The following is a 27716-nucleotide window of genomic DNA, read 5'->3' as shown; positions in this document are numbered from 1 at the left end:
CAATTTGTGGAGGCAGTGCACGCGCACACACACTCACACACACATATTCTGTCTCCCACGAAGGCATCTGTTTCAGTCTGTCTCTCTGCGAGATGCAGAACCAACAGAGAAGCGAAGGGGAGAAGAGGAGAGGGCTGGAAAAAGAGGCGAGGAGAGAAGGATAAGACAGACACGAGTTGCTCGGAGAGAATTGAAAAGTAAGACAAGAAGCAGGTGAACAGAGGATGCAGGCATCGTCCCTTGACATCCTAAGCTGACTTTTCTCAGAGTTTGGAGGATGACAGATAAGCGGCGTCCCTCAGTCTGAACAGAAGCATCTGTCGCTGAAGCCATGGCCAGCGCTCAGCCAGGGGTCCATGCGCTGAAACTCCAGCCTCCCACCGTCTCTCACACGCTGAGGAACGGAAGCAACTTCATAAAATGGGACGAGGTAAGAAGTGATTCAAGCTGCGGGACACTCTATGAAATGGGTCGTTGCTAATCGTCATGTTGATGGCAGTCAGAAACCTGTTGGGCAAACACTCGCGGCAGGTGTGTGTGGCCGTGCACTCGTGAGGGTTTGTGTGAGGGGAACTATTCTAGTGTTCTAGTTATTGCCACCTGTTGGTTTTACCCAGCATCACTTCCAGTAGCCTTATTTATTGTCTGTAGAGGCGACACTCGCCGCGTTCCGGTATATACTTGACTCTTGTCTGTATGTGTTGGCATGCCAAGACCCTCACAATAAGGAACATGCTGCTGCGTTGCCATGGTAACTGGTTTGGTTACCCCCAACCCAAACAGATCTGATTTACGTGACAGAGTAATTCTGTGTGTGTCTCTCCTCGCGTGTGCGTGTGAATCAATCTACCGAGCCACATGATGTCATCCACCGCGCTTGTCTGCTGCTGAGGAGCTTCTGACATTTCAAATCCTCCGGCACGTTTATGAAGAGAAGAATCGGTTGTCATGCCAACAAGTTTTTTTTTTCAGTCAAGCTTCTTTTCTTTTCTTGTTTGTTGATTCTTGCGGACGGAGGCTGAGTGCTGAGGAGCTGCAGCGCGGGCGTCTGGCAGCTTGACCTTTATAAATACATGCAAGAAATGGACAAAGTTTTTAAAAGCAATGACATTTAAAACAAAGCAGCCTCTGTCATATAGGGCTGCTGCCTGACAGTTGCGGTCTAAATAAATGCCATATTCCACGTCCTCCGTCTGCCCATGTGAACGGAAATCAGTTTTATCTTTATTTTCAAATATCAAAATGTGAAATGACCAAGTCCCCCCCCCCCCCCCAGTGGCCTGGGAAGGAGCCATAGTTGAATTGAAGAAGTGCCACATCATCATTTCTACTACATCTTGGCGCTCCTGTGATGGGTTTGCATTATGACCAGAAGCCCTCACCCATGGCTGTGAGGCTTCTTAAGGAGGTGTCCTTGGAAATCATGTTCAATCTCATCTGTTTCACAAACATTTCTACTGATATTTTCATTACCATAATCATCATTACGTCATAAAATTGTAGCGAGACAGAAAAGAATCCGGTTGAATAACCGTTCATTACTAAATATTCTTCTTCTTCTTCTTCTTCTTCTTCTTATTATTATTATTATTATTATTATTATTATTATTATTATTATTATTGCATTGTTGTTATTGTGAATAAAGCTTTCAAGAGATGGAAGATATGATGTGTTAAATGACTGAGTGCTGGACATTATTTCATATAAAATATTTATTTATTTATACATGTATTTTTATTGCAGTAACTGATTTACCTGGACTCTTCTTCTGTTTCTCTTACTGAGACTTCCATTTAGAGATTTGTAATATCATCTATTTTTAAGGTTCCTCACTTTCCTCTCTTCTCCTCGACTAGTTTCCTCCACATTCATTATGTAAATGAGGTGAAATGAACAGTTTGTGAAACATAAATGTCCACAAACAGACAAGTCAGATTCTCTAAGGTTTTCTCATCATTCTCTTTCTCCTCACCAAATGTTCCTGACGTTTGGTGTTGAGCCACCAGCGACAGGTGGTGGTGTTGCATAATTGGACTGTCACTGTTCCTCAGACCACTGCAAAGTAGCTGTAAACACTTTTGAAGTTCCATTGTCTGTTGATTCTTCAGTGCTTGGAGGCTGATGCTCTGCTCTCTGCAGGATCTGTCCACTGTGACTCCTGTGACTCTTCATGTGGATGCACACGGACTCTACCTCTACTGGACGGACCAGAACAAGGTGGTGAGAACAGGAACACACAACATGCTTCTGCGTAAGGCTAATGTAATGCGAAAGGCGCCAGTTTCTCAGCACTGAAAGAAAAGTGATGACTTAAGACCCAAGAACAGCAGGGGAGAGACTGAGGGTCAGGTCCAAAATATATAATATGATAACTAACTGAATACACTCAAGTTCAGTGCTGGGAGGAGGCTGGAAAAACAAAGAATAAAAAACGCTAAACACAAAATGAAATACTCCACTTCCACGCTAGAAGGAGGTGAACTAAAAATACAAAAAGCGAACAGAATTACTCTCTACTGCTACACAAGAAGGAGGCAGGAGATACGAGACGATACAAAATCTCAACACACGAGGGGGGACAGAGTCTGGAAAATAAAATCAAACAGTTTAGAAATCTAAAGAAGCGTCCATGAGCGCATACCAATTAGAGTCCAAGAAACGGAGTAATGCCATAGGATTGGGGGAGAACGGGCACAGACACACTGAAAAACAAAGGAGATGGATTAGGAAAAACTCAGAGCGCATGGCAAAATGTCCACGGTACAGTCAGGAGAGGAATCATCCACGATGTGAATACAGGCACGGATGGTCGTACCAGAGCGAGCATGAGGAACGAACTGACACCAGATGTCTTCTGGCCAGTGTTCAAGTAGCGTAGTAGAGGATGATTACATGGTTAAGATCAGGTTTGTGTATTTATATATATCTATGTATATAGATATATATATATACAGTGGTACCTCAGTTTTTGAACGTCCCGGAATTTGAACAAATTTGAGTTCGAACAAAAATTTCTAGATTTTTTTCCTTCGGATTTCAAACGAAAATCCAGAACTCGAACGGTCCCGAAAAAAGCCGGAAAAAACGTGCACGGGCCGATCAGCTGACCCACAACGCGCTTTGTTATTGTGTATAACGCAGCCTCTGTATGCAGACGCGTCCCGTTAGCTACATTTGCTGACTGTTTTTCCTTCATATTGAGGTGTAAAAGTCTCACAGTGTCACAGGGGAGGTGCTCCAGGGCTTTATGGTCTGTTGTCGGCTGGTGCTCGCGTTACTTGGTTTATGACTTTGTCACAGCCAAACTGCACAGAAGCACACATTCAGAGCTGGACACGCACCGGGCACCTCTTCACTTCTGGAGAGACGTCACTCACTCGGCAACCCCTCCCACATGCAGCGGCCACACACATAGAGGAACAGCGCACCTGCAGCAGACACTCTACATTCACTCCTACAAAAGACTATTTTAAGGCTCGGAACGCATTATTTCTTTTTCCATTAATTGTAATGGGAAAAATCGAGATTTCGAACAAATCGCTCCTTGAATGCACTGTCCTCAACAGTTACTTAAGTTAGCAAATGGCTGCCAAGCCAAATTTACGATTAGTGGAGTAAGATTTGTTATTTTCTGGGCAATTTTCAGTTTTGCGCTAAGAGTACGGTGCTTTGTCAAGTGTGCTTTTGATCACTGAACACCGTGTGACTGAACTCTGCGCGGAATTGTTGCGTGAATAACGCACTGTTGAAAAACACATGTAGAGGAGAAACACTCCACCTCAGATACAACTCGTACTCCCTCAACTAAATATTATTAGTTGAAATGAAACCAAGTAGCATTCAGAAGATATTTTCCTGTACACACTTTCTGTGATTTTGAATGAGGACAGAACTGAGAGTTGATTATAGTGAACATTTTATCTCAAATACTCAACTGATCGACGAACAGCATATGAATGACGCCAACTCTGAAAAAACTGGGAGTTTTATGTTTTGGGTTGAGTTCAACCCCCTTGCTGAAACTCAGCAAATAGCATCTGAATAAACCATTCCATAAACTCTGCTAAATGTCCTGTTTCATACAGTGCAGGTTACCTCAACTAGCAATGTTGTTCAACGTTATAGCATCAAAAGCAGCAGTGAAGCAGCAGAGAAGGCTGACGGCTGGGGATTTCTCCGCTGGTGGGCATTAATCTCTGGCTGAGCCGAGATGCAGCCCCCACACCGGCCTCAATTCAGCAACTGATAGTGTGACTGCTTTTATCTTGCAGGAGACCGAGTTGTTGGACCTGTCCCATGTGAAGGATGTCAGAACAGGCAGGAGCACCAAAACTGCAAAGGTAGTGTGTAATTGCTCTCGAGGAGATTTCTGCGCTGGTGTTGTGTTGGAGTTCTCCTCATTTTGTTGTTCTATAACATCAGAAGCACAAGAGCATGAGGAGGACTTTGCTCGCAACACAGCTTTAAAGTAATATACAAAAACAAACATGATCAAAATGTTCTTCATTTATGAAGTGCAACAAAGCCTTTGATACAAAAGTTAACATTTCACAGTCGCTGTTTTGGCTCATATGGAGGCGCTGGAGTCAGTGGTAACTCAGGTACTTTCAGACTGACTTGGAGAAAAAGTACTTGAGAGTACTGCAGCCTCTGCTGTGATCTTACCTGGATGCCTCCCGGACGCTCATTTGATACCATTGATTTGATGCATAATAGATATGGGCATGTAAGACAAAAACGGCAGGCTTTTTTTAATGACGTTTTCAGGATTTGTGATGGTGTGAAGATAAAACACTTTGAACTAACTAGTCGTGTTTCAGCGTTGTACTCATGCTTGGTTTTTGAGTGGTCCAGGAGATGATTATGTTCATTTCAAAAGGCTATTAGTGCTGAATCTAGGTCGATCTCTTCTGAATCTACCAGCAATAAAATATCTTAAATGTGTTCAAATGTCATGCACTAAACTGTACATATAGTATCTTGGCTTCATGCTATGTGTTCTACAACACTACTGGTGATAGTGTTTAAATGGAGCAACTGGTTTGCTGTCACTTTTCCACATATTTAAAAAGCCTTTCCTGATATTGGACTTTTGATTTTTCTTTTCTTTCTTTCATTTTTTTCTGTCTTCTATCCATTTTTAGTAATAGAACTCATCGTTGCTGTGATGTCAGATAAACATAAACAATTGTAAAAGTTTCATTAAAATACTGCAGATGTGCTTAGTCGTAATGACTCGCCCCGCTAATGTTTGGTTACTTGACTCACTTGCCTGTTACGACGACCCCCTGGTCATGCCTCCGCTGGTTCACCCTCTCACCCAATAGGAGGCCAAACTGCGGGAGCTGCTGGATGTGGGGAACCTGGTTGGCCGGCTGGAGAATCGCATGGTTACCGTGGTTACAGCTTCAGACCTGGTAAACGTCAACCAGCTCATCTTCATTGCTTCACAGGAGGACGAAGCGAAGGTACTGACCTCATGTTTAATCTTGGCCTGGAAATAATGGTGATGAGGGCAGTAATGACAGCGATGAGCTTATTGATCACCAGGGCTGGTTATGATACAGAGGCTGGTGCTGGTGAGAGTCAGGGAGTTTTTCATCATATCCATGCTGGGATTGACAGCAAATATCATGAACAATATTTGTATTTAAAGAAGAAAAGTGAATCGGATGTTGGATTCCATATTGCTGATGAAATATTCATATGTCTTACTTCATGCCTCCTGCCGTCCTTCTCCTTCCAAAGCTGTTCGAGGGCAGCTGTGTGCTAACTCTGCTGCAGCTGACAGATACACCACTTTCACACTGAGAATGGCATGTTGACCGGGATTGGGCAGCATGAAGCGAGCGATATATATAAAAAAGAACAGGCAATATAGTTAAATAAAAGAAGCAGCATTATTTATTTATTAGTATTTTATCACATTGCTTTAAAAATCACTCTTTTATTGCTTTAAAGTGTAATTGAATTGAAGTGAATTTTTATTTATTGTTGTTTAATTGTACAGCAACGTTAGTGGAACGCTTTTCTACCTGAGCGTGATACACCACGGCAATCGTTGGTATCTAATGGTTCGGTGAAATGGTGATGACAAATGTATGTACAAGTAACATCTGACTTTCGACTGGCATCTGTTCCGTCGTAAGTCAGATTGGACAAATGTCATTCAAAATAGCAGACGCGAGGGTTATAGCTACTACTGTAGTGGTAGATTGCTGTGTGAGAGTGATGTGCTGGGATACTGTGCTGCCGTAACTGTCGTACGTGATGCCGGGCTGCTACGTGGTGCTAGACATTGAATGAAAAAAAATAAGAATCTGCTGGCCGTGATCGTAAGTACGGGTGGACGTAAGTCGGCTGTTGCTTGTATGTATTTTTCGTGACTACATCACTGCATATCCAGCCAGTGCTGCCGTGAACAATGTTAGATATGGCAGAGCAGTATTGGTCCCATCACTCCCAATAAGAAACTCAGTTACGCCGACCTAAACAATTCCCATGATGCTTTGCTGTCCATTCAACCAGTCGCAGTGGTTGATCACTACAACATGGTTCCGCCTCTGCAGCCAGTCCGCTGAGCAGCGCCGAGCTCTGGGAACAGAAGACAAGTGAAAAGAGTGCTGAATACATATGGACAACAAAAGCACATTTGAGCACTTTATCTCAATAAAATGCCTGTGATGAGACTCAATGTTAGCAGTAAGAAGCTTCTTGGCCTGTAAAATTCCATGTTATAGTGGGTGGCAGAGTTTCATGGGATGTTACCGAAACTGAGCTTGCTGTTGAGAGTGAAGGCACCTCACTTGCTATTTTACTTCAATTGACCGAACAGGTTGGATAATTTGGGGAAACTGTGCTTAGTTTTGACCCCTGGCTTAAAACATACATATATATATATATATACTATACATATACATATAATTGTTAATGTATTTTGTTTTATTGCTTATCTTATTTTAAATCATCTTATTTTATTGTAATATCACTCAAAAATATCATTTTATTTATTTTATTTTTTATATGTGCGGAGCTTAGGAGAATAACTGGACTTTCTGGGGTTTGGAGACAATTCTCTAGTCAACTATCATAATCATAATTTTAAAAAGAAGGGGATTTGAAGCTTGTTGAATTTTGTTGTTATTCTGTGTTATTCTGTAATTCTATACACATGGTCTACACTGTTGTGCCCTTATTGCACTTCTTAGCCAAAAGAAAATGGAAAGAGTTCTTTGTCAAGGATCCTGAACATAAAAGAATAGATAATTCATTCAGTGGCATTGATTATGATGAAAAAGATCATGATCATTACCTTCTCTTTGTGTTTCTTCAAGGTCTGGTGTGAAGAATTGTTTTCTCTGTCTTCCAATCTGCTGAGTCACAATCTCAACCGAGACCAGAGTCTTCTGAAAGCGTGAGTGAATGAATGTGTTTCATAATCGTTTGCAACTCAGTTTGTTAGCTTTATAACCTTCCTATAGTATAATATGGAATCTTTGCTACCTTCGGTCTTAAACGAAACCTGCAAATGTGGCAATAAAAAGAATTTAAATTCCAGGCAAGAGAAAAGACACGTTTTTGTTTCTATGTTACAAAAGAGAACACCACTCTCTCCTATCAAGTTGAGCAATGAACGGCGGCACAGAATGTTTTTAAGGCGAGCTGCCCAGCTCTGTTGTCGATTTGTGGACACAAGAGGATTGAGTTGCTGACCATTCATTTAATCAGAGTCTCCTTTATGTTCCACACAACAATATAAGATGTGACACTCACATGTTTTTCATTCTCTAGGATAAATAATGTATGAAAATTAACCAGAAATAACGACAGCAAAGGAAGAGACCTGGTATATATTTCAGGTCGTAGTTGTTTAGCTTGACTGAAACAACATTCATTTATCAGACTAAATGTGTATTTATTCATTTTAATATGTAGGAAAGACAAACATGAATTTCAAATCCATATCTTTCAATAATAATGGCATGTTATTTCTTAATGAAAACTCTCTTTTTCTTCTCCTCTCCTTGTTCCAGATACGTGAAGCTGACCCTCCAGCCGAACCCTGACGGCAGGATCCCAGTAAAGAAGTGTGTGAAGTGCAACAGTGTCCAGTAGCATGTTAGCGTCTGTGAGGAGGATGGCGGCATGGAATCCGCAGGGACTTAGACAAACTTTAACTTTGCCCTTTCCTGTCCCTCGCTTCCTAAAATAAACTTAATTCCTTTTGCACAAGGGAAAGCAAAAACAGGGCCAGGATTCATGAAGGTGCTTAATTCAGCACTGACCTGGTAATCAACCGCTGCAGGAGAACAGGACGATGGAAGGGAAGCAAACGCAGAAGGATGGACGTGTCATTTGTGCTGGAAGTTGGGAGTGGGATTTCTATCATTACCAATCGACAGCTGCCTGAAAACCCTGCAGTGTTGCAAGACTTTTTTTTTCGTCTGGGCAATCTTTAATAGATATTTCATTAGCAGTCACTTTGGATGTGTTGCTGATGCAAAATGACTGTACTTAAATAAATACAGCGTAAATTAATCATAAAATCATTATATATATATATATACATGAATATTTTTTAAAAACTGAGAAATGACAGATAAAATATAATGGAGACCTGCCATGAAAGTATATATACAATTATAACTGTAGATATAAATAAATATTTCAGAATAAAAAAAATATAAATACTGTATGATTAATAATGAATCTGCAAAACAAGGAAACCCCTTCACATGAATCGGTTATGTTGTTTAGTGTCCTACAAACTCGCAGCGTCAACAACAGTTTGTGTTGTTGAGACAAATACCACACAGCAAAAATCCCTACAAACAATACAAACAAATGACAGTGATGTGAGTTTGTTAAATATTGATGATATTTAGATTAAATACTAAATATAATTTATATTCATGCTTAATTATTTATTGTCAATTTTTATTAAATATATTATACTTATTAATTACCTACTATTTTATCAAGTACTTATTAATTAATATATTATTACTAGTAGTCGTAGTAGTAGCAGTAGTTTGTGTTGTGCATTTTTGGAACAATTTTTCATGAGCATATTTTGCATTACTCAATTCAACAAACCAAAACACGATTCATAAATGCCTGAAAAATCAGCTTCCAATGATAAAGTACAGTCATAGTGAACAAGCACTCTAAACAACTGTTATTAATAGCACATTAATATGATGCTAATACACATTGGAATACATTTTAGGATTCTAACATTCCCTAAAATGAGCAGAGGAGACACAATGTATTGTGTGGTATTCCTGCCAAGACATGGTGAGATCAGATTTGAGAACTCAGCCTCCATGAGAGCAAGGTCAGACCCGATCACGGCAGTAAAACACCGCGGTGAACTCTGCATTCCTGAGTTAGACAGCAGGAAGGGTCTTTTCGGATAATGTAGCTTGTGGGGTGTTAGCATGTTCCGGAGAGCTGGTAATGATGTCTTGTTTGTTACAGCATCGTTCGGCTGTTTTCATCAGACAGGAAGAGAGTGGAGAATGCCCTGGAGAGCTGCAAGCTGCCGTATGGACGGGTAAACACTTCATATCCTCCTGTTGGATCTAGCTGAGTATCGAGTCAAACAACGATTGCGTTTTTTCTTCAGTTTTCTCTACCTTAAAATAAAATCCCTGCGCTGTTGCTTTCTGCTCGGTATGATGACTCAGAGTGTGTGGAGAGGTGAAGCCAAATCTGGGTCACTGAGTTTTTAAAGAAGAGCGCTTCAGCTTGAGATACTGAAACATATACCCTTGTGTCACTACAAGACTAATCCTGCACACGTCCGCAGCCATTTCATGACACCATGAGAAGGACTCACTTTGTTGATGGGAAATGTTCCTGACAGGGCGACAGCATCAAGTTGGAGGACTTCTCTCAGGAGGTGTACAGGAACTTCCTGGAGTATTTGTGTCCTCGCCCAGAGCTCAGCAGCATCTTCAAACAACAGTAAGTCTGGGCTCGCTCTTTTGCCAGCAGCAAACTCAACATCAGCCTGAGTGGTTGGTCCATTCCAAACAACCATTTCACCCAGCAGAGGCGACAGCAGCGGCACCATGTCGGTGGACCAGATGACAGACTTCATCAACAACCGGCAGAGAGACCCTCGACTCAACGAGATCCTCTACCCTCCGCTGAGACCGGTGCAGACGCACTCACTGATGGAGAGGTTCCAGCAGGACCAGGCGCTGCTGGAGCAAGGTGAACTGCCACAGACTAGAGTCCTGAGCTCGCCAGAGCTGTAGCATCAGGGACAGTTTTGTGCAAATGAATTCATCTAATTCTATATTTGTCACTTCAATCTTTATAGTTAAAAATAAATAGTCACATCCTAAATCCACTGTGAACTGAAAAATACTATATCATACTTAAAGGACACAATAATTCAGTACGACCTATTATATATCTAAACACAATCAGATTACAATATCTACAATAATATACAATATAATCATATATGCAATAATAATGTACTTGTATTGCAAATTTAACACAGTAATATACATTGCAGTTTTGTATATAATTATTAATTTTGGAAATAATAATTCATTATTGAAAATAAAAAGTGAAAATAAATTATTTAAATGCATTTAAGTCAAGTTGTACATAGAATGATCAAAAATTAAGATCCGGTGGATCTGATTTTGCCATTTCAAATCTTCACACAACAGTGTGTTTTCATGGTTTTAAAGCATGAATTTCTATTATTATTATTATTAAGATTTTAAGCCAAAGGAAGGGAGCAGGTTAGGCTTAAGTAACTTCAATGTTTTTGGCAGAAAGCATTTTGTGTTGAGTGGGACGAAAATAAAGATGTGAAAGATGGCAGAAATAAAAATATATATATCTGTGTTTAAAGAAAAAACAAATGACTATTATGATGTGCAGTGACCAGACATAATCAAAGTCATTGGTTTATAGAAACTCAGCTCAAGGAACAGATCAATTGAAAAGTAATTGGGGAAATTTGTCACAGTGGTTTATTGAGCCGAGGAAATTCAGGAGCCACGGCAATATCCTCTTGTGATTGACGATGTGACTATGCGTCTGTGGGTGCATGTGTGAACTTCGACAGCTCCAATTCTTGGAAACACGCCTCCTTGTGGGGAGCTTTAGCTGGTCCCCGCGAGGTTAGCCTCAATTTGAGGATTCAAATGTCTAAATAACTGGGTCATATGTACATACATCTTCAGTTAACCACCGCTAAGCCATTGGGCGAGAGGCAGGAACACACCCTGCACTGGTTGCCAATCTATCGCTGGGCACCATTCACACACACATACACACCTAGGGGTATTTTTGGGTGTGTAATTTACCTACTAAGCAAGATGAAACCAGAGTACCCGGAGAAACCCCTCATGCATGATGTGTGTGTTGTGCAGGTGGGATCTCTCTCCAGGCCTTCTCCAGTTATCTGTCCAGTGATGAGAACGGAGTGATCCCCCCTGAAAAACTGGATCAGTCTGAAGACATGAGCTTCCCACTCTCCCACTACTTCATTAACTCCTCCCACAACACGTACCTGACAGGTATCTTCAGACGGTTGCTGATCTAAATCAACTCAAACATCTTGTTTTTGCATATTAATTATGCTTACCTTAAAATATTTTTATAACATAAGGCATTTTATTTTCATAACAGTTCTTCTCACTGACGTCCTTCTGTAAAGAGTATGTAGGATGTTAGACCTGCTCAGGGTTAAATCCCCTGCTGGTCTGGATTCTCTCCATGAGCTGGAGTAAGATCTACATTTAAGCGCCGTCCTCAATCTAAACACGAACAGAGGTGTTCAGCTCATAGCGTAGGCCATTGTGAAGGTAGTCATTGCACTGAACAGCAGTCAATCGAAACATCCAGTTCCTTGAACAATCCATCACCGCAGTATGTTTCCCAAGGGCCACGCACCAAGAATGTATGAATAACCTGTCATGCATAGAGGAATCAAATGAGTAACATGCAAACAATGTCCCAAGTACCAAACCCGTACACCATGAAATAAATAGGGAAAGATAAACATGGACTACATATATAAATATAAATAGATTTTCATTTTTTCCTTGTTTATTTTTTCAGTTTCAGTTTACCAGCTGATGTGTATTGGATTTTTTTTAATACAGTCAATTTATCTGTAGACACGTGGATCCAGAGTTTTACCCAAGGAATCAGATCTCTACTAATTTAACACAAAATGCTCACATAAAATGAAGCCAGGTAGTTTGTGATGAGCAAGATACAGTATATCAAGTAGATCTGTCTTCATTCAGTTTAAGGACCACATATATCATGAGTATTTTATCATCCAAAGACTTGTTTTGAGTCCACTTCCGCTCCTGTTTCTGTTCCAGCTGGTCAGCTGGCAGGAAGCTCCTCAGTGGAGATGTACCGCCAGGTTCTCCTGGCCGGCTGCCGCTGCGTGGAGCTAGATGTGTGGAAAGGACGGACTGCTGAGGAAGAGCCGGTGATCACACACGGCTTCACCATGACGTCAGAAATCCCCTTTAAGGTTCGTAATGATGGCGCTCAAATATCATAAAGGTTGCCTGACTGGACTGTTTTCATCCTACAGGAAGTCATCGAAGCCATTGCAGAGTGCGCCTTTAAGACCTCACCGTTCCCGGTCATCCTGTCCTTCGAAAACCACGTGGACTCGTGAGACCTTTGTCGTACTCTAGTGTGCATGATCTCTCTCAAACTCAGGGCGAGTAGTGACTCAAGTTACGGTTATATCTCACCGTCTAACCAGTTGCTATTGTAAATGCAACAAAGTGAATGCGACTTCCAAGTTCAGATTTTTATTATCTTCTACAGTGGATGTTCAACAATGGAGACTTGCTGGGGTTATAAAGAGGAACTCAACTCAAATACTCACTCATAACACTAACAGATTTGACTGAAATGAGTAGTAAATAGAATTGTGCGTATTCCTATGTACATCAGCCGCCTCTTTTGTGGTAATTCTTTTTTGTTTGCTAGATTGAAGCAGCAAGCTAAAATGGCTGAATACTGCCGCTCCATCTTTGGTGATGCTCTGCTCATCGATCCTCTGGAAAAATATCCGGTACGCTCACGCTCACATGCGTTTACATGGAGTCTACATTAGACAGAATGACGATGAATGTGTGCCTGTGTGTATGTGCCCAGCTGGAGTCTGGCGTCCCTCTACCCAGTCCTCAGGAGCTGATGGGCAAAATTCTCATCAAAAACAAAAAATCCCACAAACCCTCCAACATCACGGACACAAAGAGACTAGTGGACCAACCTGCCAATCAGAGCAACGAGCCAGTGTCTCCTAGCAACAACACAGGAGGTAGGACTCGCACTCCAAGACAAAAGGACTTTTCTTTACTGCCCGCTGATCCGTGACAATAACAATGTTCGGCCCTAAAGGTGATGGCTGCCCTGAGCATGAGCTTTGATGAGTTTAGATGATGTGAACCTGGCGGCCGCTATCTTTACAACCGCAACATGAAAGTTGTGAAAAAAATAATGAGAGTTCAAATAATGAGAACGCATTCAGCTCAACCACAGAGCGAATGCATTTTTTGTGGTTTCAACGTTTCCAAAAAATGTGGTAAAATACATTCAGAAATATATATTTGGATTTGAAATTGTGTCTTCTTAGTTTGACACCATTTAGATACTGACACCACAATGCAGTTTTCTTTATTATTTGACATACAAGATACTTAATTTGCAAACTAAATATTATCACATAACTACAGCCATTAAGCATGCAAGAAGTAATTGAATAAAAAACAATAATAATAATAATAAGGCAGACTTAGAAAACCTAATTGATGCATTCACATTCTCTCACCTGGACTAATATAGCTCTCTCCTTGAGAAACAAAAACTCTCTCTCTCACGCTCCCTGCTGGTTCAGACCTCAGACCTCCTCAAATTAAAACACTTTTTTGCCTCTAAATCATTTTGTGAGCAGAATTCTAAAAAGTACTATGCAAATAATGCTTTATTATTATGATTAAAACATGTTTCATTTCATATTTTACTTTTTCAGACTTTTCATCCAAAGATTGTTGGAAGTGGTGAATATCTTGGTAACAAAAAAGTAAATGTTATCTATAAAGGAGTCAGTTTACTATCTTCAGCTGCTTTTCAATATCAATTAAATTTGTAGTTTTGTTCTGACCTCGTGAGTGCCACATGAATACAGGCCTGTGGTCTCCGAGCCGCTCCTCGGATTGAATATAAATCAACAGCTAAAAGTAGAAAATATGAATCTCAATTAAATGATGAACTCATTCACTCACAGTAAGCTGTTTACTGGAAAGCAAATGTATTCCTGGAAATGAGCGGTGAACCCCTGAAATAGCTTGAGAAATGGTGGATGGTCTCTCTCCTTGCTTTGTAAAAGCCCCGCGGAGAGCACTTAAGTTTATTCATGTCAGGGTGAATTTCATTTAGCAGCGACCTCATCCACCAGCTCGCGTCAGTCAGACCTCATTTCCATGGTGACTTGAGGAAGCAAATGTGTTTGTTCAGCGTGCGCTGACTCCACCGCCTCCTGTGGGGAGCCACAGTAATGAGCAGGACATCCCAGAAGAGGTCGACCGCTCCGATCGGCTATTAAACGGCGGTGTGGAGGGAAATTAGACGGACTTGTTGACACGTCTGATGTGCAAATCCCGACAACAGGATTGGATTCTGCCCAAGCTCAAAAGGAGGCTGGGAGTGACTGAGCTGAAGAGCGCGATCCTAGAGTGGACTTGAGTGGGCTGAATGTTCTCAGGAATATAAAGTAGCTGCTGGTTTCAAACTACACACAGCGTTCAGACTTATTGTCAGATTTTCCTGGTGGGTTTCTACTTCAGATCTGAGATCAGATCTACTTCAAATAAACCCATTGGCTTTTATTTGCAGGTTGATTTAAACATGCACACTCCAATGTCTTTGATAGTAAAGGGACATTTTGTCATCTGTTCTCTCTAGCTTCCTTACCAAGGAATTTCCTTGATAATATTTGATTGTATATGTTTGATATTGTGAATTGCTTCAGCAGGATGTTGGTAAGGAAGGGAAGGAGGTTCAAATACTGGCCCTCTGACCATCTGAAGTTACATCGGTGGCTTGCTTTGGCAGAGAAGTTCAGGGGAATACTGAGGCATTCCAAAGTCAAGAGACAGTCTGTCCTGACTCAGAACAGCCCTGAAGGGATCCTAGACTCCATCTAAACTCAAACCACTTCAGTAAACTTCTCTAGACACACAATATCTACTACTAAGGAGGCTCTGCTGAATGGCCTCTTTTATCTGTCACACTTCACATATGGAGGTTACAATATCTGGCATCGATTTTAATGTCTCTAAGATTCTGCCCCACCACCATTCTCGTCCTCCGAGCAAGAAATCTCACAAGATCAGGAGAAAAAAATCCAGATTGAAAAAAAACATAATTAAATAGCGGGAATCCTACCACTGCTTGAAAGTAAAAGTCATGAACGGAAGTAACAGACCAAGCAAGGACGGCGCTAGATGGAAATGAGATTTTATTTTTTTGTCATTGAAGTCAATAAATACCAATGTACCCGCCCAACCTTTGCTTCCTTGTTTCCCAATGGGCTAAGGTATCGTGAGATACTGTAGTATTGCAAGGTCGATGAAACGGTGTCCTAATTTTCAGATACCACTAGATGGCGCTCTTGGTTTAGAAATAATTTGGTTTCATTCAGTTAGTCTAATTCGATGTTTAAGTCCAAACATGTTACAGCAGACAGTGCCATCTGGTGGCCTCTGGAAATCTGGACACTGTGTCGTGAAGCCTCATCTACCCATCACTACAACATTCCATTCTGCATCACAGATCCAGTCCGGGCAGCTCGGATCTCTCCACACACACACAGATTTTTGATCGTAACTGTTGTACAAATTTAGCATTTAAAATTCACTCTTAAACCACCACAGACCTCCAGATTATTTTATAGATTAGTTTTCATAAAATAAGATAACCAGGTCTTCAGGTTATCATTAGTCAGGGAGGAATAACATTGGGGCAAAGAAAAACCGCTCATTTATCATTATGTTGTATCCACAGTCCCCACACTCTGCAGAGAATAGAAGCTACTTGTCCTTATAATCTTGTTCATTCCATGTTAGCCGCAGAGATACAGCGGATATTAATTTCATCTATATTAAAATAGAAACGCGATAACAAAGTAGCATAGAACTTAGTCATTTGCAGGAGACCTGAAGCAGAGATTGTTTTTGATGAAATAAAACACTATTTAGGTGCACTTATCCAGACACCTTGCCTGTCCTTAGAGTTTCAAGAGTTCAGTAGCTATCATGGAACCTGCGAGTGGTTTTGCTGAAAATGATGCCGCTCTCCCGGCATTCAGCTGAAGATGAAAGAACAAAACAACCTGCAACTCAAGCCGCTCTCCTGAATTAACCTGCAGGTTTGAAAACTGCATCGGGAGCATTTCATCCGCTCTCTTTAAATATCCTAGTTAACTTAGTGACCCAGATTCGGTTTGTCACGCTTGTGAAACGAGCGGCACGTGCACTTTTACTCCTTCAGAACAAAGAATCCTGCTGCATGAAACATTATGAAACAAATGTGTTTGATGTTGACTGACATCTACTTTTTATAATGTGATGGGATTTTAATGTTGAAAGAACTTTAAGTGCTGCTCGTAACCAGGCTTTTTTTCCTTTTTTCCCTTCAATGCAACTTTCTTTTTCTTGTTGTTTCTGTCTTGCATTGATTAAAAGGAGAAAGCTTCACCCTGACTTCACTTCACATCAAACTCATTTGTGCTTGCAGAAGTGCTTTGGATTGGTCAGATTAGATTTTAGAAACTGAGCTCTGCATTTCTGTGAAACGAAAGACCTGTTCGCTTTAATTTCAGCAGAAATGGAGGCTGAGAGTGAAGAGGATGATGACGATGAAGATGATGATGGTAAAAAGGTCAGTGGTGACATCCTCACCACCATCACCATCTTTCCACATGAGTCACCATTGTCGTTCATGTGACATTGTTTTGGGCATCACATGATGATTTTGCTCCCTGCACTTTGTGTCTTTGTGTTTCTCTCATCAATTGTGTTGAGTATTGAGCAAACATTTGCTGCACTAAGACCATCTGTTTTAGCTGCATTTGTCTCAATATATCATGTATTTGCTTCCTTTGTTTTGGCTTCAGATAGTGGAAGTTTAGTGCGTTCTCGTTGATAGACTCGACAGACTCAAGCAATTTTTCGTTTTCATCACACAATTGTGTTCCTTTTTTGTTTATCAGTCAGTGTCAACAAGCAAGTATCATAGCAGCAGATGTTGGTGTGATGGAGGTGCAGGAGCGTGCATCACACACTCCGGCTGAACAAGTGCTGACAGTAACTGTTCCAACTCTGGAGCCTGTTTTCAAAAGTATAGAAAATTTTAAGAAGCAACACATTCCTTGTGTGGACCACACACTGCAGGTTTCTCTGAGTTCATTTCATATCTTGGTGGCTCCGGTCACTGTGCTAATAGCGAAGAAGGACGATGTGATTAAGTCACTACAAAATGAAATGAACGAACTGTTATATCCTCCACACTTGTTTCAGGGCTCAGATGAGCGAGAAGCCGTGGCCACAGAGGAGATGTCGACTCTGGTGAACTACGTCCAGCCGACCAAGTTCAACTCCTTCGAAGCCTCCAAGAGTAAGAACAGCAGAGTCAGCCTCTGGGTTCACCACTTCCTCATCTCACAATCTTCTGAATCTAACCTTGTTTTGAAGCTGGGGACATTTTTGAAGCTGTTCTTTTTTAAATAATTATCAGGGCTTTTTAAATGAATGTTTTTTCATTCATTCATATAAAAATGCAGTGGATGATGGAGCAATTGAAAATTGCTATATAGTAATTTATTGAATTAAAGGCAGTGTTTTGAGGTTTAAAAAATTATGTTTCAATTTCAAACTTAAATGGTATATGGGTATGGTTATGGGTATATCATAAAATTAAATAAAAATAAATTTGTGATCATTATAAACATTAATTCAATAATTAGTATCATTTCCTTGTCCAAATACTAGAACTAGAAAAGCACAGTGACAGCGCATGCCTCTGGCACCCCTCTCATTTGCATCCACATATATATATATATATATATATATATATATTTTTTTTTTTTTTTTTTTTTACCCTAAAATGATTCATTTTGGGGTAAAAATGCATGTGAAATACTCTGCAATGAGAGCAATGAGTTCAAACAGACAGCAGATGGCTGTGGCCAACACACACAGTAGAGACATGAAGAAGAGGTCAGCAGCAAGAAACGATTGAAAACACCTTTTAAACGGAGTTACTGTAAATCCACATTCTGTATCAAGTCCATTCATTGCAGTGATTCAATTGTATCTTGTGTTTAAGTAAATGAAACTGTGTGGTTTCTACCAGTTTTAACCGGAGCAGGACATGATCGGTTGTGTCTTTCGTCAAATCAATAGGAGATTTTACAGTCATAAAAAATCCAAACAAAGCTTCAGAACACCACCAAATCAAATGAAATACACCAAATACTTCAATTTAAAGTTTAGACATTAAAGAACAAATGTGAAATATTAACTTCAAAAGCACATGTATGTATTCAAATGTGTCTGTTTTTCTTGCAGAGGCAGCCCGCTGTTACCACATGTCATCGTTTGTGGAGACCAAAGCTCTGGAGCACCTCACCAAGTCACCAGTGGAGTTTGTGGAGTATCCTTGACAACTGTTACCACAGCTACAGTCCGCCATGGCAACTGCTGCTCTTTTCTTTCCCTCTTTTTGAGGGCTTCTTTTAAATACGCTCGCATGATGTCATGATGAATGTGTTTGCGGAGCTACACGTCAATAAAGGTCCTTAACTGTGTCTCAAACAGGTATAATAAATCCCAGTTGAGTCGAATTTATCCCAAAGGTACCCGAGTGGATTCGTCAAACTTCATGCCGCAGCTGTTCTGGAACGCCGGCTGTCAGCTGGTGGCGCTCAATTACCAGACTATCGGTGTGACCTCTGACCCCCACTGCGAATGTTGTTTAGTGGACCGTGACGATCAACGCTGTTGACTGTGTTTTTCCAGACTTCTCCATGCAGCTGAACCTCTTCATGTTCGAGTACAACGGCCGCAGCGGCTACAGGTTGAAGCCGGAATTCATGCGACGCCATGACAAGCACTTTGACCCGTTCACCGAAAACACTGTGGACGGCATTGTCGCCAACACCCTGTCTGTCAAGGTGAACAGCTTTTCATTAGCGATCTGAGTTCATGAATATTAATGTCAACTACATGGGAGTTCAATTTCCATTCACTTGTGCCATAATTAACAACCAAGTATAGTTCTGACTGTGAGAGAACCTCATGGTTCCTCATCCCTGGAGGTCCTCTCATGGTCTCTTCTGGACCTCTCTCAGGTCATCTCTGGCCAGTTTCTGACTGAACGCCGGGTGGGTGTGTACGTGGAAGTGGAGATGTTTGGACTTCCTGCCGACACCAGAAGGAAAGCCCTGAAGACTAAAACCTCTCAGAATAACAACGCTATCAATCCAGTGTGGGACGAGGAGCCAATCATGTTCAAGAAGGTGGGATTCTGCATTCATGGCAACCTGGACTGTTGGATCATAAAAGAGTATTAGTTCATCACATACAAGTGATCAGGAGTTGTTTGTGCTCTCAGATAGAAGTCAACAGTTTGAGCTAGAGGTCAGCCAAGGTCTCCTCAGCACAGACTTTGTTATCCCCATGATAGAAATGCAAATGTAAAAGAAGTAGTTGTGTTAACTGAGTATCCCCAAAATTGGTGTGACTGCACTGCCAAGAGAAATTGAACCTTTATTTTAGACATAAATGCAGCAGAATCTCCTGAGCAAACTGTCCACTTTCTTTTGCCTTTTCTTGTTGCAGTTCCTAAAAGTCAAGTCTTTTCACGTTTTAACAGATTTTGTGATGTCAGATTTGTTTTTTGGCATAGACCATGTTCAAATGTCAGTTGACCCTCAGCCTGACTCGGGCACTTGAGAGATGAGAATCTCACATGTGCACTTGGAGAGCGTTGCACCTTCTAGCAATATGCCCGTTCCCCAGGACATGACTTGTTAAACTTAGTTTAGTTTTCATGATTTTGAAATAAATGAAGAATAACATTTAAATAATAATCAAATTATTTCCTTTTTCATAAGTTGAGTCGCTTTCTTTGTCATTGCTTCTCACTAGTCCACTGTGACATGTGACCCGGGCTCATCTCACAGAAAACATTGAAAATTTTTCATCCTAATGCAAATTATATTGTTGTTTTGGTTGTGAAAAAATGGAGTCCTTCTGGGTTAAATGTGCTGTACGGAACCTACCACTGCCACTGCTGTCGAATACAGTCAATTCTAGTTAAAATCCAAACATGGAATTAGTCACACAAACAAGCTGCTGACTCTTTCAGGTAATTCTTCCGACTTTGGCTTCTCTAAGAATCGCAGCTTTTGAGGAAGGAGGGAAGTTCATCGGCCATCGCATCATCCCTGTTTCAGCCATAAGACCAGGTACCTGCCTTATTTCAGGATCATTTATGAGTACATCTGTGTGCTAAGAGCCTATTCTCTATCTTCTATCTTTATTTACTTTTTTCTGGTGTTGGTGTTGTTATTTGTGCCATTCTTGTTTGTACACAGTCTTAGGGACACTGTTCGAAACACCACACTAGAAATAAGGCAAATATACTCTATTGTGGTGAAATTCTTTCATTTCGCATTTCTTAAACTGATCAGTCTTACTCTAACAACAAGAAAACTAAGCCTGTTCTTCTGCCAGGATTTTCCAGAAGCATTCTCTCAGCTCAACAATATCTGGCATACCTTGCTAAGAACCACAATATTTCCTAGATCATTCTCATATTTTTATTTTCTAAGGTTTTTACAAATCATCTGCTATTTCAACACCATAACCAAACTTCTCGCAGCTGAAAGTGAGATCACACTTCAGTATGTCAGCGTTATTAAACACCTGAATCGGTTTTGGTAACACAAAGTCCTCGATTTTTTTTTTTTTCTGTTCCTGAGTTAAGACCATTTCTACGCAGTGTTCCCTCCTTTTTTAATTATCTCACCCATGTCGTCCTGGCAGTAGTTCTGAAGAGCAATTTCTCTCTTTAGGTCTTAAAGCTGTTAACTCTACTGCTGGTCTTGGCGCTTTGTGATTTCTTCATTGCACTTGTTTTTCAAGGTTATCGTTACATCGGCTTGAGAAATGAGAAGAACCAGTCTCTGATTCTACCCGCCGTCTTCGTCTACATTGAGGTGAAGGATTACGTCCCGGACACGTTTGCAGGTACAATGTCTTGTTGTGTCATGTTGTGAAGTCACAACATTTTGCTGCAGACACTGCCACCTGCTGGCCTTTAAAAATTAACTCGTTCATGAAACTTCATCAACTATACCATACTTAGTCTGAAACCTCATCTTCCCATCACTATGTGTGACCCAAAATTTTTTTGACATGATAAACGTTTTGCAACAGATGTGATCGAGGCTTTGTCCAACCCGATCCGCTACGTCAACCTGCTGGAGCAAAGGTCCAAACAGCTGGCCGCCCTGACTCTGGAGGACGGTGAGGAGGAGGCCCAACCGGAGGTCAGTGTGTCATGTCAGGGGCCTCGGTGTGTGGCTGCCCTTGGTAAACAGTGTCAGTGTATTTCAGGAGGAGTCCAACAGCACAGTGGAGCGGAAGAGCGATATCAAGTCTGCCCCAGTGGAGAACGGACTGAACCCCAGCTCAGGGCCGACGGGTCACACCCCTGTAGCCACCACACCCAAAGCTTCAGCAGCCAATCAGCAAGTGACTCAGACAGGTTTGTTCCAAAGAGGTCGTGTTATGACATGTGGCTGTCACGGTTGTAAATGGATGATGTTTCACAGATGCAAGCAAACCAGCTACGAAGAATGAAGACCTGGTCTCCAGTGTTTTAATAGGTGAGTGTTGAGATGAAGAAGAACAGAGCTGGTGGCTCCTTCAGAAAACATGGCAGTAATTAGTCAATAAATATTTTCTTTGTTTTCTCAGATGTGCCAGCGTGCAAAGTGGAGACTCTGCAGCAGTCCAAGGTTTACCTGAAGGAGCAGCGACGGCAGTTTAAGGAGCTGAAGGAACTGGTGAGGAGACACCAGAAGAAAACCTCGGAGCTCCTCCGAGACTTCAACAACAAGTACAAGAAGACGGCCAGACAGTGCAGTAAGAGCAGGTACACACATGGCACTAACATATGCCTTTATATTTGTGAATTTAAGTCTCTGTAAGTCGAAGTGCAGAATGTGAATATCATCTTTAACCACCATTTTGCCCATCTCTCCCTCAGAGCTTCGCACTCAGACGCAGAGAAAGACGAACGCCTTCGGCAGCTGAGAGATGAGCAGCAGCAGCAGCTTCTGGCTCTGCGGCAGGAACAGTACTACAGTCAAAAATACCTGCAGAAGGAACACATTAAAACGGTAATTCTCACTGTACAGTTTCACTTGCTTGAGAGAGCATTCACCAAAATGTCAACAAAAATTCCCGGTTCAGTAGGGAATCGCCTGCTATTGCAGTACTTTTCACTGGACTGTGACCCTGAATTGAAATCAATGGGGATCAGATCCAATTTTACCACTATTTTGGTGGCTTATAGCTCCTCCATATTTTCACCTAGAAACAAGCTTAAACCATAGCCATACTCCTTCTCTGTAGGACGGTCGCCAAAAATCTGATTGTCTGTTTTTTCACTGTTTGTTTTTCATTAAATCAGCTTCAAACAACATGAGATTGGGTCCAAAAGTTACATTTGCAGTGCATTATTAAGCTCCTTAGGGTGAAGGGGAGGAGAAAATGTAAGATTTTTTTCCACTTTTGTAGACACACTCCAGTCCTGTGGCTCATGATGTGCTCTGAAAATCTGAAACTCATACAGGCTTTATGTGAGACACGCACAAATGCAGCTAAACCCACATTTTGGTCCCATTCCATAATAAAATGGATCTCAGAAAAACGGCAAATCATTTCAGCTCGCAGGCAGTCGCAAACCATTTGCTGTAGCTAAATGAAACCCGGATTGGCCATTGAAGAAAGTGTCAGGACTCTTACGGTGTGCTCATTTTTGCTATATTAACTACCATTTTTGAGAAATTCTTGGTTGTTATGGAGGTACCATTTGACCATTTGCTCTAAGCTTGAGGGCCAGCCTTGCTATGCTTGGGAGCAATGCTTGGAACTAGGGGAGAGGCCACAGCCTGCAGTAGGAGCAGCTCCACGATTCACTAGGCATTAATACATTGCAATTTCTCCTGAAATTGCATTGTGTAGATTAGACCTACATTTGATTTTGTGTCACAACATCTGGCCTGCCAAGAGCTTTTCTCCTCTCAGCCACCGTCGTCCTCATATTGAAGTGTCTGAAGAGAATCAAACCCCAAACCTCTCTCTTCCAGCTAACAGAGCGACTGGCTAGTTTGGCAGAGGAGAGTCACAGCACCCAGATGAAGAAACTCAAAGACATGTGCGACAAGTAAGTGACGCTGGCCTCCCCTACAGGATTTTTGAGACAATTCCTGGATATTTCTTTGCTCAAACAAAAAACTCCTGGCTGATGAGTGCGGTGGCGACAAGTTACTACTCTTGAAATAAGCATTAGTTAGGTTTGGTCAAGGGAGTAAATGTGATGGAATTATGATTAATTATTATTCATTAAAATGTATATTCATATTCAAATAAAAAGTAAGTGCAGTGCAATTTCATAGCTGCACTAAGAACACACATACACACATATATATAGAAATATAATTTTATTTTTAATATGACAGACTTGAGTTTTTTGTAAACATATATTAAACTAACTGGATTATGCATCATTAAAAAAACAATTTGAAGAACATTTTTAATATTGCCAAATTACTCCTTATAAAGTCACACAAGTGCCATACCATCTGCAGTTATATTTCCCTTGGAGTTGAGCAGCGACTTGTGTGATTGTTTTTTGTGCGTCTGACAGATGCACTGTCAGTCTGATGCCCACCAGAGAACTGCATTTTGACACGGAATGAAGACTGTAAATAGAAAGTGAACATCTTCTCCAATATCTGTGCAGTAAAGTGTCGTTCTGCCTCAGGGAGAAAAAAGAGCTGAAGCGACAGATGGATCGAAGGAGAACAGAAAAGATCAACCAGGCGAAGACCAAAGAGAAACATCTGGCAGAAGAGTAGGATCCATAAGCAGAACAAATCTGTCTTCTTCTGACCTCGAATAGCTTAGAGAGAGGGAAATATTCACCTCCATCTGTCTGTGTACCCAGGGAGAAGATCGAGATCAATAAGTCGTACGTCAATGAAGTGGTCCAGAACATAAAGCGGGTGAGGAATCCAGGTTAAAGCATCAGCTTTGATCCTAACATAACAAGGAAATAGCCATGAATGTTTTGTCAAGGTGCGACCTGCGCTGGTGCAATCATTAAAGCTTCATTGCAGCTTTTATCTTTGCGTCTCCAGCTTGAGGAGACGCAAGCCAAGCGGCACGATCAGCTGGTGGAGCAACACAACGACCTGCTGCAGGAGATTCAAGACCTGAAACCAAAGGTAGGAGCCCGCTTTGATCCCCAAAACTTCACGGATCTAGATTCACTCAACAGGTTTCTTGCACACCACAGTGGCTGTCGGTTGTGTCTGATTTCTTCATGAAACTGAAATATAATTTATTTAAAATGAAATTAGCCGTTCGATATTTCGTACATGATGCCCGCTCAAATGTGTTAAATTTTTTACTTTTTTTTTCGTGTCAGGTTTAGGGTTTAAAAAGAATAAGACAAATCAAGGCATGTGCGTCAAACCCCTTGTAGGAGCGCTGAACAGCTACAAATCGCCTTAAGTTTCAAATTTCTTTAGAGGAAACGTGCTTAGATTTCGGTTGTGTGTGTCATGCTATAGAGGTCAGAGGGAAAAGTGCTTGACAAAATGTTTCTCTCTGAATGTCGCGCTTTATAAAGTCTCTCCAAGCTCACAGTGCAAACTGGGAAATGCTCTTAAAAACTGCCATCTGTCCGGCACTTTGCCACTGTGTTAGATTCCAAACACAAACTTAAAGTGGCACCATGAGAGCTGCACCTAGATGTAGTTACTTTTCGTTTGTCAAAAAACTCCCATTAATCCAGCTACAGAAATTTCACACCTATTTCACTTCATTTTGGTCGTGCAGAAGTTTAATTTCGACTTGCCTGGAAACCCATTTTCTACTGACAAAAAGAGGCCCTTGTAAATATGCAACTGGAGTTGCAAGGCTGTGGTACACGGTGTGATCGAACAAACTAGCCCCCTCACTTCCCCTCCATCCTCTCATCAGCTCTGATCCTGACTCCAGCAGTGCACCCTCTGTGGTTAATGCGTATTTGATGACATGCCTGTAGACAGACTTATCCCTGTCTGGTTTCAGAGTCATGTTGCCGACAGACAAAAGCCAGCTGTGATAGAGAGAACACGTTGTTCGGGAGAGGAGGTGGTGCTTTGAGAAGTCTGTGATTCAAGTCATAAATGTCAAGAGATCTTTGTTCTGAAGGAGGGATTAAGGTGATGGAGAAGGATGTAACGTCTATTAACGGGATCCAGGCGTGGCAACCAGCAGAGTCCTGATGCTGTGAGGTGTAGCTCTCAAACCTGTTGGCTCTGAGGTCAACGCAAAGGGGTCGACCTGCCAACAGCGTCACTTTGGTCAATGTCTAAACACTGACCTCTACTGGGATCAGGTATTATTGCAGGGTTGGCGCTGAGACGCTACTGGAACTCGTCGATCACGATGACGAGTTGTCATCATACCAGATCTATAGTAAATTAAAAGTGATTTTAGCGACCTAGTTTGGTAGCAGTCTGGTTTCACATGAGTAACAGATATATATATATAAAGATATATATAAAGATAAGACTCTGATCAGATTGGTGCCCCCTGCCGGTGATCTGAGTACACTGCGTCCAGCTTGCATCCAATACTGAGAACATGCCCCTTATATTTCCAGCTGCAGGGTGCCATTGAGACAGAGTTCCAGGAGAAGTTTGATCGCCTGCCCGGAGAGATTCGAGACTTTCTGCAGGACAGAAAGTCCAGACCCTCGACTCCCAACGAGACTCTGTCTGAGGATGACTGAGGTCGAAGAGGGTGGAGCGGTAGAGGTAAACAATCCTCACCTGTGATGAGACAAAGCAAAATACGAAGAGAAGACTGTTATGATTCTTTTTTTCAGTATGAATGCTTATTTTTGTCTTCTGTTTGACGCATGCACTTTACCTTGATTAATTCAGCATTAAATCTTGTTTAATATAGACACCCGCTTTACTTCAATAATACATCCATTTTAACTTTTTTTTTAGTCAGAATCATCCGATATTAGTCTTGTGTTAACTATGGCTTTGAGTACTTCTCCTTCAAACTGATCAGGAATGAAGATTAAAAATAAAAAGCTAAGATGTGTTGTGTTCTACATGATATGTCAGAACATTTTCAACCAAAGGTATTACTTCCTTCTTTTCCTGGTTTAAATGGCAGCTTTAACATATTGGAAATTACAATTAAGGTTTCTTTATTGTTTTGTTTTTTTATGTGGCGGTTTATTACTTTTTCATCAAAAATATTGAGGGGTAAAAACAGTTTCCAAGTCGGAGTCATGGCTTATTTACTGACCGCTGATTATCTATTTGTATTTATTTAAAAATGGAAATCAGTCAGAGAGTATATTAAATTAACATGCATAGCAAAATGACTGTTAACTGCTGTTTTGGAGGGGTTTTCTTTTTTACTTGTGATTAAGAAAAAAAAAACATCTTAATCTAAACTCAGAATGAGTTTAAGTATAAGCTTATTCACATGATAGTTGAGAAGAAGTGTGTTGTTATGTTGAGCGTGGGATTGGCAGGCTCAGCCACATGTTAAAGGTCCAACTGAAAAGTTAAGAATGAATCAGCTCAAGGGAATGACCCCAAGGAAGTGAAAAACGGTACTTAATCCAACTAAATACATTTAATACAAACTTAAAATCTGTGGTCAAGACTTTAAGGCCAAGAGAGTTATTTTTTGGGGAACCTTGCGCACAAGGAATGCTGGGGTTTGCCAATCTGTACAGGATGTCCCCCATCTATCACTGTGTATTCAACTCCAGTGAAGCGAGGATGATGAATGCAATATAAATAAAATCTCGCCAGGTAAAAACCGATTTCTTTTTTAGGGTTTTTTTTTTAATGTATGACCCAGGCTGGAAAGCCTTGTGACATTCCTGAGTCTTTTTCCATGCAATTTGAAGCATTAACAATGAATTGTTTCAGGGCATTTTTGTATAAAATTGTATGATGAAATGTATTTTGAGGTTCATCTGTGTATTTTCCATGTTGCAGTCGGTACAATAATGAAATCTGCAGCCGTAGACATCTCTTCAAGAGAATGGAATCAAATGTAAATAAACAATTGTCACATGACCATGAACAGGAACCGACCATTCGAGGAGCTCCTGTGGTCTTCTGTGTCACAACAAGTTTGGGTTTTTGTTGCGTGAAAAGTGGCGTTGATTTTCTGACTGACTGTCTTGAATGCACTCAGCATGTGTTACCTTGAGCATGATTTGCTGTCATGGGTTCTCTTCATGATTTTGACAGAATGCTACCTTGAAACAGATTGGTTGCTATTAAAATGTTTTTGAACTTGCTAGGCTTCTTTTCATCATTTGA

The 27716-nt window shown here is 41.1% G+C and overlaps 1 protein-coding gene across 4 annotated transcripts; it reads left to right on the top strand.

Annotated features, from left to right (window-relative positions):
• Window positions 1-31: 31 nt before the first annotated feature.
• On the top strand, window positions 32-27693 carry LOC128764800 (1-phosphatidylinositol 4,5-bisphosphate phosphodiesterase beta-1-like). Of its 4 annotated transcripts, XM_053874958.1 has the most exons (33): window positions 40-197; window positions 268-430; window positions 2141-2218; window positions 4273-4341; window positions 5329-5469; window positions 7336-7415; window positions 8035-8088; window positions 9482-9557; window positions 9870-9970; window positions 10056-10222; window positions 11404-11550; window positions 12367-12524; window positions 12588-12670; window positions 12995-13079; window positions 13163-13328; window positions 16890-16948; window positions 17587-17683; window positions 18637-18721; window positions 18886-19010; window positions 19087-19241; window positions 19419-19586; window positions 20438-20537; window positions 21217-21321; window positions 21511-21623; window positions 21691-21841; window positions 21909-21962; window positions 22054-22231; window positions 22346-22478; window positions 23451-23527; window positions 24128-24217; window positions 24311-24368; window positions 24504-24590; window positions 26018-27693. In XM_053874958.1, exons 2-33 carry the CDS (start codon window positions 332-334, stop codon window positions 26144-26146), a joined length of 3468 nt encoding a protein of 1155 aa, XP_053730933.1. In that variant the 5' UTR covers window positions 40-197; window positions 268-331; the 3' UTR covers window positions 26147-27693. The 4 variants fall into 4 exon arrangements, with proteins under 4 accessions (XP_053730937.1, XP_053730934.1, XP_053730935.1 ...); XM_053874962.1 differs by having other exon boundaries at window positions 32-430; window positions 10059-10222; window positions 16893-16948; XM_053874959.1 differs by having other exon boundaries at window positions 32-430; window positions 10059-10222.
• The last annotated feature ends 23 nt before the right edge of the window (window positions 27694-27716 follow it).

Source organism: Synchiropus splendidus, chromosome 9 (genome assembly GCF_027744825.2).
Source record: "Synchiropus splendidus isolate RoL2022-P1 chromosome 9, RoL_Sspl_1.0, whole genome shotgun sequence".
Taxonomy (NCBI): Eukaryota; Metazoa; Chordata; class Actinopteri; order Syngnathiformes; family Callionymidae; genus Synchiropus; species Synchiropus splendidus.
Note: the sequence above shows the minus strand (reverse complement) of the source record. Positions and strands in the feature narration are given on the sequence as shown.